The sequence below is a fragment of the Xyrauchen texanus genome, chromosome 32 (assembly GCF_025860055.1).
Source record: "Xyrauchen texanus isolate HMW12.3.18 chromosome 32, RBS_HiC_50CHRs, whole genome shotgun sequence".
Taxonomy (NCBI): domain Eukaryota; kingdom Metazoa; phylum Chordata; class Actinopteri; order Cypriniformes; family Catostomidae; genus Xyrauchen; species Xyrauchen texanus.
In genome coordinates, this window is record NC_068307.1 from 17,204,296 (window position 1) to 17,222,637 (window position 18,342).

At 36.1% G+C, this 18,342-nt stretch overlaps 1 protein-coding gene across 4 annotated transcripts in view; it reads right to left on the bottom strand.

Annotated features, from left to right (window-relative positions):
* LOC127625829 (microtubule-associated serine/threonine-protein kinase 3-like) overlaps positions 1 to 18,342 on the bottom strand; it is a 60,819-nt gene that overhangs the window by 26,900 nt on the left and 15,577 nt on the right. For all 4 annotated transcript variants that reach the window (XM_052101228.1, XM_052101227.1, XM_052101230.1 and 1 more), the window contains 8 exons: positions 12,712 to 12,790; positions 11,448 to 11,605; positions 8,375 to 8,450; positions 8,072 to 8,281; positions 630 to 731; positions 399 to 531; positions 229 to 299; positions 49 to 137 (listed from right to left, as the gene is read on the bottom strand). In XM_052101228.1, coding sequence (XP_051957188.1) covers positions 49 to 137; positions 229 to 299; positions 399 to 531; positions 630 to 731; positions 8,072 to 8,281; positions 8,375 to 8,450; positions 11,448 to 11,605; positions 12,712 to 12,790 — 918 coding nt within the window. The remainder of the gene's footprint in view (positions 1 to 48; positions 138 to 228; positions 300 to 398; positions 532 to 629; positions 732 to 8,071; positions 8,282 to 8,374; positions 8,451 to 11,447; positions 11,606 to 12,711; positions 12,791 to 18,342) is intronic.

Genomic DNA, 18,342 nt, shown 5'->3' on the forward strand with positions numbered 1-18,342 from the left:
ATCATTTTCATACCATGGTCATGATGGGCCATGATGTGATTTGCTTACCCATAAGCCCCATTACTGATGAGTTTTATGGTCTCAAAATCACTCTCCAGTGGTTTCCTTCGTGATGGTGTGGGTAATGATTTATTCTGCTAAAAGAATCAGGTAGAGACAAATCGTTAGTTACATCTTATAAAACTCAGCAAGGCTATTTTATGCTTCGGTTCTTTTTGGTGCATTTACCTCTACAGATTCTTCTAAATCAACAGTCAGTGTGGGGCCTGAATCATACTGCTCTTCTAGCTGAACAACTTCTATCAAAAGAGATGAGAGATGCAACAAAATGAGCCAAAAGGACAATGCCCAGGCTTTCCAAACGAAGTGTATCATATGATAAACGACAGATCTCGCACCATCAAGGGGATCTCGGTTGAGCCCAAGCTGGCTGATTATATATCGAGGAATATCCGTTTTGATACCCTGGCCGACCTTAGCGTGACCTTCTGCAGCCTCTAGTAGATGATAAAACTCTTCAGGGTCAAACTCCTGCAAAATAATCAGGAGCACAGTAAGGGAAATGTTAGACAATCAAGAATATTCACTGGAGGACTGAGAATCAGTGTAGGTGTTTTGCAGCATCTAACCAGACACTCGAGCAGTCGTGCAGGGCGTGAGATGATGATGAGAATCTTCTTCACCATTTGGGTGATAACAGAAACCTCCTCACTCTCAGAGCGCTCCAGAGCCTTGACAAGACAAACACATGTGGTTATAAAAGGGCCATTTTATGTTTTCTTGCAGTTTAAATATCACAATGTAAAGCTCCCTCCATTGTCCACCCGAGCTACAAAAATGGGATGTTCAGAAATCGTCACTGTAATCACATTAAAGGAATGTTTATGGTTTCGATACTAGTTAAGCTATATCAACTTATCCATTTTTTGACTCACTAAACAAATAGTTTTTACAGTAATGCAGCAATGTCTATGGTATATTTAGACAAATAGTTTTTACAGTAATGCAGCAATGTCTATGGTATATTTAGACAAATAGTTTTTACAGTAATGCAGCAATGTCTATGGTATATTTAGACTAATAGTTTTTACAGTAATGCAGCAATGTCTATGGTATATTTAGACTAATAGTTTTTACAGTAATGCAGCAATGTCTATGGTATATTTAGACTAATAGTTTTTACAGTAATGCAGCAATGTCTATGGTATATTTAGACTAATAGTTTTTACAGTAATGCAGCAATGTCTATGGTATATTTAGACTAATAGTTTTTACAGTAATGCAGCAATGTCTATGGTATATTTAGACTAATAGTTTTTACAGTAATGCAGCAATGTCTATGGTATATTTAGACTAATAGTTTTTACAGTAATGCAGCAATGTCTATGGTATATTTAGACTAATAGTTTTTACAGTAATGCAGCAATGTCTATGGTATATTTAGACTAATAGTTTTTACAGTAATGCAGCAATGTCTATGGTATATTTAGACTAATAGTTTTTACAGTAATGCAGCAATGTCTATGGTATATTTAGACTAATAGTTTTTACAGTAATGCAGCAATGTCTATGGTATATTTAGACTAATAGTTTTTACAGTAATGCAGCAATGTCTATGGTATATTTAGACTAATAGTTTTTACAGTAATGCAGCAATGTCTATGGTATATTTAGACTAATAGTTTTTACAGTAATGCAGCAATGTCTATGGTATATTTAGACTAACAGTTTTTACAGTAATGCAGCAATGTCTATGGTATATTTAGACTAATAGTTTTTACAGTAATGCAGCAATGTCTATGGTATATTTAGACTAATAGTTTTTACAGTAATGCAGCAATGTCTATGGTATATTTAGACAAATAGTTTTTACAGTAATGCAGCAATGTCTATGGTATATTTAGACTAATAGTTTTTACAGTAATGCAGCAATGTCTATGGTATATTTAGACAAATAGTTTTTACAGTAATGCAGCAATGTCTATGGTATATTTAGACTAATAGTTTTTACAGTAATGCAGCAATGTCTATGGTATATTTAGACTAATAGTTTTTACAGTAATGCAGCAATGTCTATGGTATATTTAGACTAATAGTTTTTACAGTAATGCAGCAATGTCTATGGTATATTTAGACTAATAGTTTTTACAGTAATGCAGCAATGTCTATGGTATATTTAGACTAATAGTTTTTACAGTAATGCAGCAATGTCTATGGTATATTTAGACTAATAGTTTTTACAGTAATGCAGCAATGTCTATGGTATATTTAGACTAATAGTTTTTACAGTAATGCAGCAATGTCTATGGTATATTTAGACTAATAGTTTTTACAGTAATGCAGCAATGTCTATGGTATATTTAGACTAATAGTTTTTACAGTAATGCAGCAATGTCTATGGTATATTTAGACTAATAGTTTTTACAGTAATGCAGCAATGTCTATGGTATATTTAGACTAATAGTTTTTACAGTAATGCAGCAATGTCTATGGTATATTTAGACTAATAGTTTTTACAGTAATGCAGCAATGTCTATGGTATATTTAGACAAATAGTTTTTACAGTAATGCAGCAATGTCTATGGTATATTTAGACAAATAGTTTTTACAGTAATGCAGCAATGTCTATGGTATATTTAGACTAATAGTTTTTACAGTAATGCAGCAATGTCTATGGTATATTTAGACAAATAGTTTTTACAGTAATGCAGCAATGTCTATGGTATATTTAGACAAATAGTTTTTACAGTAATGCAGCAATGTCTATGGTATATTTAGACTAATAGTTTTTACAGTAATGCAGCAATGTCTATGGTATATTTAGACTAATAGTTTTTACAGTAATGCAGCAATGTCTATGGTATATTTAGACTAATAGTTTTTACAGTAATGCAGCAATGTCTATGGTATATTTAGACTAATAGTTTTTACAGTAATGCAGCAATGTCTATGGTATATTTAGACTAATAGTTTTTACAGTAATGCAGCAATGTCTATGGTATATTTAGACAAATAGTTTTTACAGTAATGCAGCAATGTCTATGGTATATTTAGACAAATAGTTTTTACAGTAATGCAGCAATGTCTATGGTATATTTAGACAAATAGTTTTTACAGTAATGCAGCAATGTCTATGGTATATTTAGACAAATAGTTTTTACAGTAAGGCAGCAATGTCTATGGTATATTTAGACTAATAGTTTTTACAGTAATGCAGCAATGTCTATGGTATATTTAGACTAATAGTTTTTACAGTAATGCAGCAATGTCTATGGTATATTTAGACTAATAGTTTTTACAGTAATGCAGCAATGTCTATGGTATATTTAGACTAATAGTTTTTACAGTAATGCAGCAATGTCTATGGTATATTTAGACTAATAGTTTTTACAGTAATGCAGCAATGTCTATGGTATATTTAGACTAATAGTTTTTACAGTAATGCAGCAATGTCTATGGTATATTTAGACTAATAGTTTTTACAGTAATGCAGCAATGTCAATGGTATATTTAGACTAATAGTTTTTACAGTAATGCAGCAATGTCTATGGTATATTTAGACTAATAGTTTTTACAGTAATGCAGCAAAGTCTATGGTATATTTAGACTAATAGTTTTTACAGTAATGCAGCAATGTCTATTGTATATTTAGACAGCTTTACAGCTTAAATAACATTTTAATTATTCAGTTCAATAATTAAAGCTTAAAAAGGAATGTTCTGTGTTCAATACAAGTTCAATCAACAGCATTTGTGGCATTATAATGATTAGCATATACATTTATTTTGACTTGCCCCTCCAAAAACTTTTAAATTAAATTAAAAAAAAAGTACAAATCTGAGTTCCAGTGAGGCCCATTATAATGAAAATGAATTGGGCCAATCAATAAATGCTAAAATAGTAATTATTTCAAAAGTATAACCACAAGACATTAACAATGTGTTTAACATGACTTAAGTGAGATAAAATCACTTAATAATCTTTTCTCTCTTAAGTTATATCCAATTTCACAACTTCTTTCCATGATTTTGTAATGTCAACAAACCCTAAAATTACGACTTAAATAACTTTACAGCTCAAATAATACAGGAGTGTGACGAGGAGGAGGGTATGACCGCGCCGTGATGGTGCAGGAGTGCGAGATAAACTAGAGAGATGCACGTGCCCATGCTCCATATGTGTCTGTGTTAGTTTATTTTTTATGTTGTTTTAAGGTCATTTTTATCATTAAAACTTTATGTTGACTGTTCAGCCTGTTCCTGCCTCCTCCTTGCCCATCCTTATATGGTTACAATGAGTTTTAACTGAAGATGTAAGTGCTTTAATAAAATTATAAGCAACACATTTCTGCCTTTAAACCCTCAAAAATGTGGCCCTATATGCTTCGATTTTTGCTTTTTTTAAAGAAAAAGACAGTTAAGACAAAATTATTTTTTGTGGTAATCAACATTATGCCAGAAATGCTGTCGAATGAGCTTAAATTATATTTAAAATGGTCATGTAAACTTTATTTTTGGTACATCATAAAAAACATTTGTGAAACCAAAACATTTTAAATGCACATCATTAAAAGTCTGCATTCTGTGTCAGTCATCAACTACACACATAGGAACGCCGTGTCTGTCCTAAAAAGAGGAGTATTTGGCTTGGAAGTGACTGGAATGTTATTTCTTGCTTGTGCAGGGGAATCTGTTGGCTTGTGGCATGCAGAGTGGGAGGTAATGAGCACTACATGAGCTTTGGTGATACAGGATCAAAATCCTTCCTAGGCACTCGCATATATTTTAATAAACTATGCATGTCATTGCATCTGGATGTGAAGGATCACACAAAACATAGAAACTTATCTTAAAAAATTATATGTCCTGAAAAAAAAAAAGTGTCTGCCAAAACTGTTTTAATCTATCTTGAGCTGCTGTCTCCTCTTGTAATGCTGTTTAGGATAAAAGCTGAGTAAACAAGGGATCACGCTTTGTCAGGGCGACTCCTACGGAAAACTAAAATTACTGCATTTTATGTATTTGATGAAGCTGAATAAAGTGTGAGAGACGTGCTGTCAAATCAGCATTAAAAAGCCTCAAAGCGCTATGAGATGTGTGACTAATGTTTCGCAGACAGCCAAATGTCACTGGAAGAGGGGTTTAATAGAGGAAACATGGATACCTCTACCTCCACACGAACCACAACATCAAAACAACAAACTGTTTCCTTTAATATCACTGCAGCCAGTCGTCTTCCTCCTTTATAAGCAAATGGCAGCTCAGACTCGCAGTGACTTGTGCCCATGCAGCAGAAAGGTTTTTAATGATGTCTGAATGGATATTATCATCATTTCTAATCTATAATATTCAAATGACCTTAAATCATATGGAGACCCATCTGTGCCCTATAAATCAATAATCGGACAATAGATAAACGTAACAGACAGATTAAAACTGCAATTATGTTTCAGAGATGTCTAGTGTTTAGCACACATGAAAGGGATGGTTCCCCCAAAAATAAAAATGATCCAATTTAGTCAACCTCATGCCTTCACAGATGTGTATGATTTACTTTCTTCAGCTAAACACAAATATTTTTAGAAGAATATCTCAGTTCTGTAGGTCCATACAATGCAAGTGAATGGTGACCAAAACTTGGAAGCTCCAAAAAGCACATAAAACGCAGCATAAAAGTAATTCAGGAGTTACATTTTGGTCTGGTCTCAACCCAAAACGATTAGATCGCTTCAGAAGACATGGATTAAACCACTGGAGTCTTGTGGATTACTTTTATGCTGCCTTAAAGTGCTTTTTGGAACTTCAAAGTTTTGGTCACTATTCACATGCATTTTATGGACCTACAAAGCTGAGATATTCTTCTAAAAAACATAATTTGTGTTCTGCAGAAGACAGAAAGTCATACACATCAGGGATGGGATGAGAATGAGTAAATGATTAAAGAATTTTCATTTTTGGTAGAACTATTGGAAGACAAGGGTTTGATTCTGGCATTCTCAACGGTCTCTGTAAATAAAGCCTAGAAAATAAAACGAATTACAATTATGAATAAGAATATAAGTTATTGATTTATATTAATTTATCCATGTTTGGGCATTTCATGATTAGTTTAATTTATTACTCTAATTATAATTGAGTGGCACTGGCACAAATGCATTACCTTAAAATAAGAGCATCATCAACTATGCATAATTGCAGCATAATTCTAAATTTTAATTAATTTCCATTGATAACATCTTCAAATAATTTTTTTTGCTCAATTTAAGTCTGATAACATATAATTTTATCAACATCCTCAGATTTAAAACATAGCAGCATTGTTCTAAATATCAAATCTATGGAAAGAAAGCAGCAAAGACTATTAGTGTAGCGAAAGTGGAACAGTGGAAAGAAACTGATGTAACCACATGCCAACACTAATGCACAGGATTTGACTATAAATCACAAAAGGTTCATGATGGAAAAGTTACAGCAGTTTTTAACTGCAGTATGACTGCAGTATAAGGACCCCTGTGCCTGGCAGGGGTGACTAAGGGAAGTGGAACACTTTAATAGCCTTATCTATGAGCACGACATCCACAGCACACCAGCTATCTTGCCTGGGGTTGTCTGAACACTATGTGCAGGGTGGGCGTAAGGGTTGCTATGGAAACGAACACCCTGTAGTTGAGATGAGCATAGAGCTAGAACAGGGAGATCTATATCTCTAATCAAAGCCACAGCTGCAGGGTACACGCACACATATACACAAAATGACAGTCACAATTATACTAGCAAGCATATGCTCACGTGTATGCAAATGCATGTGCACACTTAGGGAAATTAGCCACCAGACAACACCAACCAGAGAGTGAATAACTTCTAGTTAAGAGATGATCTTTTCTATGCCATGTGTAAGAAAACTGCTAGTCTGACATAAACTGGGGAATTTGAGGCAATTTTCACTATCAATAGATCAAGTTGTCACCCTTACTGTTGAGAATATGAGATGTTACTTCCTCTTTATTTTGGTTCAAACGAAAAATTAAATTTAGTGCTAAATATGGTTATGTTCATACATAGTTTGTATATGAAACGGTGACAACTGCATTCCATAACCAAAAGTGACTTCCTCCAGTTTTAAGGAGTAACAAATGAATTTTGAGAGCGAGTTCGGTTGATCTGTGCTGTATAAACAGAATTACAGTGGACAACTAGTTGTCGGTCATGTCATTACTGCGCTCTACACCAAGTGCTTTGCTAAAAAGTACATCATTTATGTCTTCAAAAGCAGTAAAATGTGAGAGCTGATGAATAAAATCAGCTCTACAATGTTTGTATAATTTTTTTTATCATCATTTCTCCCCTTTTCTCATTTGGAAAGCCTAATTCCCACTACTTATTAGGTCCTTATGGTGGCGCAGTTACTCATCAATCCGGGTGGCGGAGGACAAGTCTCAGTTGCCTCTGCTTCTGAGACTGTCAATACGCGCATTTTATCATGTGGCTCGTTGTGCATGACACCGCGGAGACCCGGTGGAGGCTCACGCGCTACTGCCTGCGATCTGCGCACAACTTACCGCGCGCCCCACTGAGAGCAAGAAAAACTAACTGTGACCACGAGGAGGTTAACCAATGTGATTCTACCCTCCCTAGCAACCGGGCCAATTTGGTTGCTTAGGAGACACTCAGCACACCCTGGATTTGAACTCGCAACTTCAAAGGGTGGTAGTCAGCGTAGATAGTTGATATCTGTTCATTTGAATAAAAATCAACCCCTGAGACATAAAGGTGCATGAAGTTGAAGAAACATCTTTTTTGTCTCTAATACTATTAGTTAAGCTACATACCAAAATGATTGTCTGGATTCACTTTCCGCATAGATGACTTTCCATCAAACAACAAGTGATGAAAATTCTTTCTTTTATCATTTAAAATATTTGGCTTCAAGCAAACAACACACCCCAGGCCAACCAAATGCACATCAGATACAAATTCTGATTAATGTTTATTAGTAATATGGTCAAATTCTAACTAAAAATCTAATTCTAACACTAAAAGAAATTAAACCAAGCCTGAGATTCATGGCTCACCTCATACAGCAGTTTTTCTAGTTTATCCTGCAGCTCGATGAAGTACAGGGATGTGATCAGGCCTTTCTGGGATTTATCCAGACAGTCTCTGACAAGCTCCACCAGCTGGTGCTGGATAAACCCAAGGACTCCATCACCCAATGGGAGGGTGCTGTCCGAGGAACACTGTCTGATGATGTCCAGCAAATGCTCCTCCATCTGTGCAGTGGCCTGTATAGCAGAAAGGATGTTTACCTTACAGGTGAATTCACACTTGGAGGGGAAAAACTGGGAATAATTTGGAGATATAATCCATTCACATACCTTTGGAAAGCGCTCCTTATAGACATGGTTCATCATTACAATTTCATTATCAAATGAGCCACCTGTTCGTCCAGGGCTAAAACAAGAAGGAAAAGATAAAAATCATGCATGTTCCAGGCCAAATACTGTAAACATAAACATTAGGGCTGTCAATTACAAATTTTAATAGAATTGATTACATTGTATGCAAATTAATTAATCAAATTACTACATAAATATTTGCTGAGAAACCCCTCAAATAACAATAATTTAATATATAATGATTAAATAATTAAAAATAGTTATATATAAATAATACAGAAAATTAAAATGCATTACATTATTTAGGCACATAAGTTAAGCATTAAAAAGACAATACAAATAGTTTATTTCCATTTTATCGAACATTCTAAGGAAGCATCAATGTACACCTGCGTCAGACGGACGCTTTGAGCGTCTCGGTTGTGTTGCGTCATAAACATACCATTTTTAAGTTTTACTTAGAAAAACACGTCTTTAGATCCCTGCATTCGGTTTGTATGCAAGGACATGTTCATATCCTTGTGTTGTCTGCTCTTGGTAAATGCGGTTTGTTCTGTCTGTGCTGAAATATTCTACTAAAAATCTGTGTTCAGCATAAGGAATGTCATACACATCTGGGAAGGAATGAGGGTTAGGAAATTATGAGAATTTTCATTTTTGGGTGAACTACCAATTAAAAAAAATCCAGCTCACAGGAGTGATTTGTTTCTGACTACAGTGGACACCAAGCAATGAGTTCATGCAATCGCTTATATTTCAATATCATCAGTAAGCAAAACAAATCTAATAACCAAGTGTGCATTGTGAAGTGTGTGTGTTGGGGTGTGTGGTGCATCACACTGTGGGTGGACATCTAAAGCTCTGAGTCCTGCAGAGATGTGGGCTAAAGGTGAGGCACTGCACTGCAGGCTGAGCAAAAGCAACAGACTGTAGCTAAGCTCAGAAAGGATGACATTTACAAAAAAACAAACATCATTAGGCAGATTTGGTTTCTATTTCTCACAAGCGGCTGGATGCAAATATCAAACCCTGGTGTTTAATAACAACATAGTGAATTCAGTCTCCTGTTCTCTGACTTAGCCTTGAGGGAGGTTCTTCACAAGTGAAAAGCACTTTAGTTTTGAAGGGGGCAGCCTAGATATTCTTATTAGTTATGAGTCCACTCATCTGATAGCAAGCCTACCAACAAACAGCACTGAACAGTACTTGGTAAATTAATTTTGACTTTACTCATTACAGTCACAGTAGCTTTTCTTGTTTTAATTTATTTATTTTAGGCTGTTTTGCCACTTTCATTAAACGATGGAAAGAAAATAGAGGGACAGGATCTGAAAATGAAGTTAGCTGGACTCATGTCACCAGCATGAGCACCAGGGATCAATGTGTTGTAGCATGTGCTACCCACCAGGCCATGGCTCTTACAGTTACTGTAATTTAATAAAACTCCAGGTAAACTATTTAAAGGCCACATGCACACGGCAGCTAAATGTGGTTGTCAGTTTACCTTTGAGTCCTGTTCTGTACACACAGGGTTCGGTAATTTACAGGAGTGACAATTGCACTTTACTCTCGAAAAATTCAGATAGTGACAAATGTATTTTCATATATTCCACAAAGTGTGTACAAAGCCGAACTGAACAACTAGTTGTTTATGATGTGATCAAAAGTGCGTGACATGAGACCGTCTTCTCCTGGTTCAAATCACACAAACATAGGTGTTTGTCTTCACTAATATATATATTCTAGTCTTTATCCACTGTAGTTTCTCTCATCAGCCCTGCAGTCTCGGGGTAACCGGTAAAATACAGTCCAAAGAGCGCACGCTGTTTAACAGCAGCTGCTTAGCCCATAAACAAAACACACAGTCAATGGAAGCTAAACATTGCCAGATGATAATGGTCTCTGATGGATAATCTCTTTGCTCAAAAAAAACAAAAAATAAAAAAACAAATAGTTAAACTGGTGGCATTCATGTTTCTTGTTCACAGGTGCGAGACACTGCAGTGTTGCTATGGTTATCATTTGTCAATCATCACAATTGCGGAAGTAACACCTGTATTCTGTACACACATGAAATGAACATTTAGGGGATTGAATCACGCATTTAAATGTGGTTGTCACTCCCAAAACTTTGTAGTCAGTGCGTGGCCAAAGATGAAGCATGTAAATTCTGCACTACTAGTGTCAGCAAACAGAATGGAAAAAACAAATGAATGTTGCCCAACAGGTTTCCCAATTGGTCAGACAAACAGATAGTCCCACCCCTGAGGCAATGTTGCTATTTTGGGCTCATTGAAATGCTCAAACAAACATTGCAAGGTTTTGATAGCGCTAGTGTTAACCATTTAGGAAAATCAACCTACAAATGGCTTGCTGAACACAAACAAAGATTTTACAAGAATATCTCAGCACTATAGGTCCATACAATGCAAGTGAATGGTGACCAAAAACTCCAAAAAGGTGATTAAGTCAGCATAAAAGTAATCCTTAAGATTACAGAAGAAATCAAGTTCATTTTGGATGAGAACTTTATCACAGTACATCTTGTTAGTGCATTCTCTAAGCACAATCATGATTTCAAGTTCAATAACACTTCCTAGTGTTTGTCACATGTGCAAAGCTCTAGAGAATTGTAATCGAGCTTGAAATAAAGAATGCAAAGGAGACAGCGGTCAAGATGTTTTGGTCTGTTATCACACAAAATCAACTGGATCACTTCAGAAGACATTGATTAAATACTGGAGTCTGATTAATTATTTTTATGCTGCCTTTGTGTGCATTTGGATTTCTGGTCACAATTCAGCTGCACTGTATGAACCTAGAGCTAAAATATACTTATAAAAATCTTTGTTTGTGTTCAGCAGAAGAAAGCAAGCCATACACATGGAATGGCATTAATTTTGGGATGAACTAACCCTTTAAACTGGAATAGTAAGACCATCACCATTAACTCCATTCAATGACGTAAAATGAACCCAAAATAACCATATTAAATGCAAACAATGACATCATAGATTGCAATTAATGTGTGTGTTAATGCATACTTGTTTACCTAAGGCTACGTGACCGGGGCCGTATAAATGTTGAGGGCCGCCCATCTTCCTCAGTCATGCTCTCCGAACTTCGGAAGTGTTTGAACAGAAAATGAAGTTCGTCCTGTGTGGGTTGGTATGGAAGCTGGTGGAGTCGTTCTTGAGATGAGGATGAAGACTGCAAAACAACAAACATCATTGCTCCACACATCTATATATTCTATTTAGCATTTTTCTAATGTCAAGTATTTTTTTCATAACAAATATTTTCAGCCTAACATTTGGAGTAAAACATTTTTTTTTATTTCTTTTATTATTTCTTAGTATGTCCCCCTTTTTCTTTAATAAATGCATGCACTTGAGCTGGAATGAACAACACAAGTTAGCACAAACCCTAATAATCCATGTTATGCCAACATGATTTGAGAATTCCAAAGTGCATCTTGTGTGCTCAAATGCAAAAAAAAAAAAAAAAAAAGGAATGTTTCTAGTGACCTAGATATAATGCAGAATCTTAAGAGGAATATTCCGGGTTCAATACAAGTTGACAGCATTGGTGGCATAATGACGATAACCACAAAAATAAATTTTATCTCATCCCTCCTTTTCTTTCAAATAATGCAAAAATCAAAAAGGTATATTAAGGCACATAAAATGGAAGTGAATGGGGCAAAGTTTTGCAGGGTTTAAAGAAAGAAATGTGAAGCTTATAATTCTTCTGTTAAAACTCATGAATTATTTGAGCTGTAAAGTTGTTTAAATTGACTTTACACAGAAAAGGTTAGTTATCATTTTAACTCATAAAAATTATTTTAACTCATATTGTTTACGTTTTGAAGCTATACTTTTGAAAAAGGGAGCATTTTAACGTTCAGAAAACTGCCCCATTCACTTCCATTGTAAGAGCCTCACTCTAACCCTTTTGCTTTTTAAAGAAAAGGAGGGGCAACATTTATTTTTGAGTTCATCAATATTATGCCCCAAATGCTGTTGATCGAGCTTAAATTGTATTGAACCTGGCATATTCCTTTAAATAGTTCTTATCGATTTTATATCATAACCTCTTTGGAAAGTCTTAACTACATTTTTGTTTTATAAGATTTTGAATCCCATATTTTTCAATGTGGACAGTTACTAAAGACTGACTTTAATAAATGATTATCTGTCTAGGTATAAAGTAATTTTAAAATGCTAAAATGAGCAGATTTATACAGGCATGTCCCCTTTTTCTGAGCTCTTTTACAGTAGTAATAGCACATAACAGGAGCATTTAGAGATACATACTGAGACGGTTGAACTGGGGGGGTTGGTACCATAACCTGATGATGGAAGGGAAGCCAAAGACCACCGTCTACCTTCCGCTCTTAGAAAAGAAAACAGAGCATTATAATAGACAGAATTATATGCCAATCACTCAATACTGCATGCGCCCACTGAGCCAGACCACAACAAATTATTTTCATAATATTTTCTGCATAATTCCAAAAATCCAAATATTGACAGCATTCCCAAGATGCCTCTGGAACATTTTCGACTGCGGTCACAGTCTGAGAGGCACAACTGCCTTAAGAGCAAATTTTTTAAACAGTAGATAAAAATTATGAATAGCAAATAAACATGAAGTATTGTACACTGCCTGACCATGTCAAATACTCAAATATTTAGTTGGACCGCCTTTTGCTTTGATTACGGCACGCATTTGTCGTGGCATTGCTTCGACAACCTTATGCAATGTCACAACATTTACTTCCACCCAGAGTTGCATACATTTTTGGCTGAGATCTTGTATTGATGAAGAGAGTGTCGAACCACTCCGTAAAGTCTTCTCCAGCACATCCCAAAGACTTTCACTTGGGTTAAGGTCAGGACACTTGGGTTGCACATTCATGTATTAAAATGATTCCTCATGCTCCCTGAAACACTCTTTCACAATTTGAGCCCAATGAATCTTGGCATTGTTGTCCTGGAATATGCCCATGCCATCAGGGAAGAAAAACATCCATTGATGGGATAACCTGGTCATTCAGTACATTCAGGCAGTCAGCTGACTTCATTTAATTCCTGCATAATGTTGCAGAGTCTAGACCTGATCAATTGAATCAACCCCAGAACATAACACTGCCTCCAGAGGCACCTCCGTGAAGTTGGCACCACATATAGTTCAATAATTACCAAATCTATACCATTCGTTTGTGCTGCATTTGTGCCGCAAAAATTAACTTTTGTGCTGGTTTGGTGTTTGAGATATTATACATAATGTTTTTGGCTGTGTGATGTCACGTTTCACCCCATGTGGTCCAAATCGCTCCAAACCAGTGCTGTTCATTTGTGCCCTTCGTTTGTGTTATACAGTGTAAATTTACATACACTTAGGTCATTAAAACAAATATTTTAACCACTCCACAGATTTAATATTATCAAACTATAGTTTTGGCAAGTCGTTTATGACATCTACTTTGTGCATGACACAAGTCATTTTTCCAACAATTATTTACAGACAGATTGTTTCACTTTTAATTGACTATTTCACAATTCCAGTGGATCAGAAGTTTACATACACCAAGTTAACTGTGCCTTTAAGCAGCTTGGAAAAATCTAGAAAAGTATATCAAGCCTTTAGGTAATTAGCTTCTGATAGGAGGTGTACTGTATTGGAGGTGTACCTGTGGATGCTTTTTAAGGCCTACCTTCAAACTCAGTGCCTCTTTGCTTGATATCAAGGGAAAATCTAAAGAAATCAACCAAGACCTCAGAAAACTATTTTGGACCTCCACAAGTCTGGTTCATCCTTGGGAGCAATTTCCAAATGCCTGAAGGAATCACTTTCATCTTTACAAACAATAGTATGCAAGAATAAACACCATGGGACCACGCAGCCATCATACCACTCAGGAAGGAGATGCATTCTGTCTCCTAGAGAGGAACGTAGTTTGGTGCAAAAAGTGCAAATCAATTCCAGAACAACAGCAAAGGACCTTGTGAAGATGCTGGATGAAACAGGTAGACAAGTATCTATATCCACAGTAAAACGAGTCCTATATCTGCATAACCTGAAAGGCTGCTCAACAAGGAAGAAGCCACTTCTCCAAAACTGCTATAAAAAAGCCAGACTACAGTTTGCAAGTACACATGGGGACAAACATCTTACTTTTTGCAGAAATGTCCTCTGGTCTAATGAAACAAAAGTTGAACTGTTTGGCCATAATGACCATCATTATGTTTGGAGGAAAAAGAGTGAGGCTTGCAAGCCGAAGAACACCATCCTAACCGTGAAGCATGGGGGTGGCAGCATCATGTTTTGGGGGTGCTTTGCTGCAAGAGGGACTGGTGTACTTCACAAAATAGATGGCATCATGAGGAAGGAAAATTATGTGGATATATTGAAGCAACATCTCAAGACATCAGCCAGGAAGTTAAATCTCAGTCACAAATGTCACTTCCAAATAGACAATAGCCTAGTTTCCATCCACCTTTCGTGCTATTTTGATATCACCAAAGTGAACACTTTAATCGCACAGGTTTTGGTTTAGCGCAAAATAAATCTGCCCTGAAGCAGATTCCATTCAGAAATATGTGTTTATCGCTAATTTGCCTCCTAGATGTCCCTAATTTCTTTTCCCTGAAGCAATCAGAAGAGGAGGAATTGCAAGCGGATCGTCATGGCCCTGTTTAAGCTGGCAACTTTTCGGAAAAAGTAGTGGGGGAAACTTTCTGTCTCAGTATAAGGACCATCAATCGATGTGTATATTGCGGTGTGCATAGCTATTAAAGAAAAAAAAATGATGTGGTGTTTTACATATGATATATTCCTGATATTCAATATTTTGAACAATCATCTAAACAAAAGCATCACCATCACAACTGTATTATGTCCCACATATTTCTCCAGCAACTTTTAACAACCAACAGAACTTGTTTATCATCTAAAATTTATTTTAGCTTCATAATGCAAATTTACATTTTCTGAAGAAGTAGTAAATGTGATCCAAGGTAAAAATGGTTAGATTACAAGTATTTAAACGTTTTAAAATTTTCAAAAGCTTGTTTTGCTAGTTCTAAGTGTAGAACATTCTGAGACTGTCATTCAGCCGACTGTTTTTGTCTTTAGAACAGGGTAAAGCGAATTTAAGTTTGTGTAAAGAAAAGGCATATATAGGTCTCAAATTATACATTTTTGTCATTTGGTAATTAATTTTTTAATTTAAAGCTTTTTTCGTTTGGTAATTTATTTTACTTAATACAGAGCTTTTTGCCTGCATTATTTCAAAAGTAAAATAAAATTTAACAGAATTCTGCTCCAAAATAAATAAATAAATAAATGCTTTACTCCTAGTATTGTGTATTTACTTTTAATTTAAAACATCTTTGTGCACAGAAATGTTGTGTTTTATGTTTTGTGGTCTAATTCCATGACTGCAGTCTATTTTTTTTTTATGGTGTGGAAAGCAACTTTAATAAATAAACGGATGGATACTGTGATTAAATTAATCACAAACAGTGGTCATTCATTTGTTCAATGTGCTGGCACTCCTGGAAGTGTCATGATTGCAGATCGGCTCTAAATGCCAAAAAGATCAATCCATAATCACGTACAATAAACTGGCTTTCAATACTGTCGTCATGATTAACACAGGGTAACGATTGGGGCAAACGCTGTCATGTGACACTACATTTTTGAGTTAATGCCATTTTTATTGACAAATAGTGTTTCCAACCAGTTTTTCGTGACATAAGAGTTTATGCGCTTGAGTTAAACAGAAAAATATTATGTTGATATTTGTGACATTTTAGCGATAATCTGCATTTCCATCAGCTTTATTTTAATGCACTAAAACCTTTTTTGCAAAAAATCCTTGGATGGAAACAGTTAATGACCCCAAGAATACCTCCAAAATTGTGGCAAAATGGATTAAGGACAACAAAGTCAAGGGTATTGGAGTGGCAATCACAAAGCCCTGACCTCAATCCGAAGGAAAACTTGTGGGCAGAACTGAAAAAGCATGTGCGAGCAAGGAGACCTACAAACCTGACTCAGTTACACCAGTTCTGTCTGAAGGAATGGGCCAAAATTCCAGCAACTTATTGTGAGAAGCTTGTCGAAGGCTACCCAAAATGTTTGACCCAAGTTAAACAATTTAAAGGCAATGCTACTAAATACTAACAAATTGTATGTAAAATTCTGACCCACTAGGATTGTGCTGAAAGAAATAAAAGATTAAATAAATAATTCTCTCTACCATTATTCTAACATTTCACATTCTTCAAATAGTGATCCTAACTGACCTAAAACAGGGATTTTTTTCTACGATTAAAAGTTTGAATGTATTTCAAACAAACAAAAAAAAAAGTATTTACAGCTGTGCCACCTACCCTGCACTGTTTTTGGGAGTAGCACACACCCCCCTAAAGCGGCAGACACTCTGGGAGTGGTCAATACTGCTTTTGGAAATGGTCATGAGGCATCAGTGTATTACTCCCTGCTAATCCAGAGTCTGGGGGATGGAGCTTTAAATTCTCTCAAAAGATTATGGGAGGAAGATTTAAATTGTGTGAGCTAGGATTCTAAAAAAAAATCAAGTCTGGATCTAGTGATGCAAGGGTGCACCTTATGCAATTTAAGATTTTACATAGATTTTTTTGGACCCCTTCTAAACTGTATAGGCTTGGTCTTAAGGACACACCCACATGCTGGCTATGCCAATCAGAAGAGGGAGACACCACCAATGTTTTTGGGGGGTGCCGTAAGATTTTGGTTGATGGTGCAAAGATTTGTATGTGAGGTGTTGAACACTCCAATCTCTTTCTGCCCCAGACTCTGTATTTTGGGAGATGGGAAGGTCATAAATTTGGAAGATAAATACATGAAAAATTGGGTTTTGACCAGTGTGATTATTGGTAGGCAGGTTATTTTAAGAGGATGGAAGTCAGATGGAGCACCCTCATTCTCAGAGTGGTGTGCGGAGATGGGGAGGGTGGGTGCTTTCGAGGAGGGGTCATACAGAAGGCTGGGGGTTCGGAAATTGTTTGACAGGAAATAGGGCAACTATTTAATGTTTTTGGGGGACTCTATGGGCTGTGGAGTGAGTGGTTTAATTTTAATTATACATGATTATTATATTTTCTTTTTTTGTGTGTATTCCTATTTGTGACCACAGGGGTGTTCGTTGGGGGTCAGGGTGGGGTGGCTGATTGGGGAGGGGTAATTGTGGAGGTTAAATGTGATTCAATGTATATACAGTCAGGTCCATAAATATTGGGACATCAACACAAGTCTAATCTTTTTGGCTCTATACACCACCACAAATTAAAGCTGAAAAGACTTTCAGCTTTAATTTGAGGGTATTTACATCCAAAACAGGTGAACGGTGTAGGAATTACAACAGTTTGTATATGTGCCTCCCACTTTTTAAGGGACCAAAAGTAATGGGACAGATTAACAATCATAAATCAAACTTTCACTTTTTAATACTTGGTTGCAAATCCTTTGCAGTCAATTACAGCCTGAAGTCTGGAACGCATAGACATCACGAAGCATTTGGCTGAATAGGAGCAGATAATATTGCCCGAATCACTTCAGAATTCATCCTGCTGCTTTTGTCAGCAGTCACATCATCAATAAATACAAGAGAACCAGTTCCATTGGCAGCCATACATGCCCAAGCCATGACAATACCACCACCATGCTTCACTGATGAGGTGGTATGCTTTGGATCATGAGCAGTTCCTTTTCTTCTCCATACTCTTCTCTTCCCACCACTCTGGTACAAGTTGATCTCATCTGTCCATAGGATGTTGTTCCAGAACTGTAAAGGCTTTTTTAGATGTTGTTTGGCAAACTCTAATCTGGCCTTCCTGTTTTTGAGGCTCACCAATGGTTTACATCTTGTGGTGAACCCTCTGTATTCACTCTGGTGA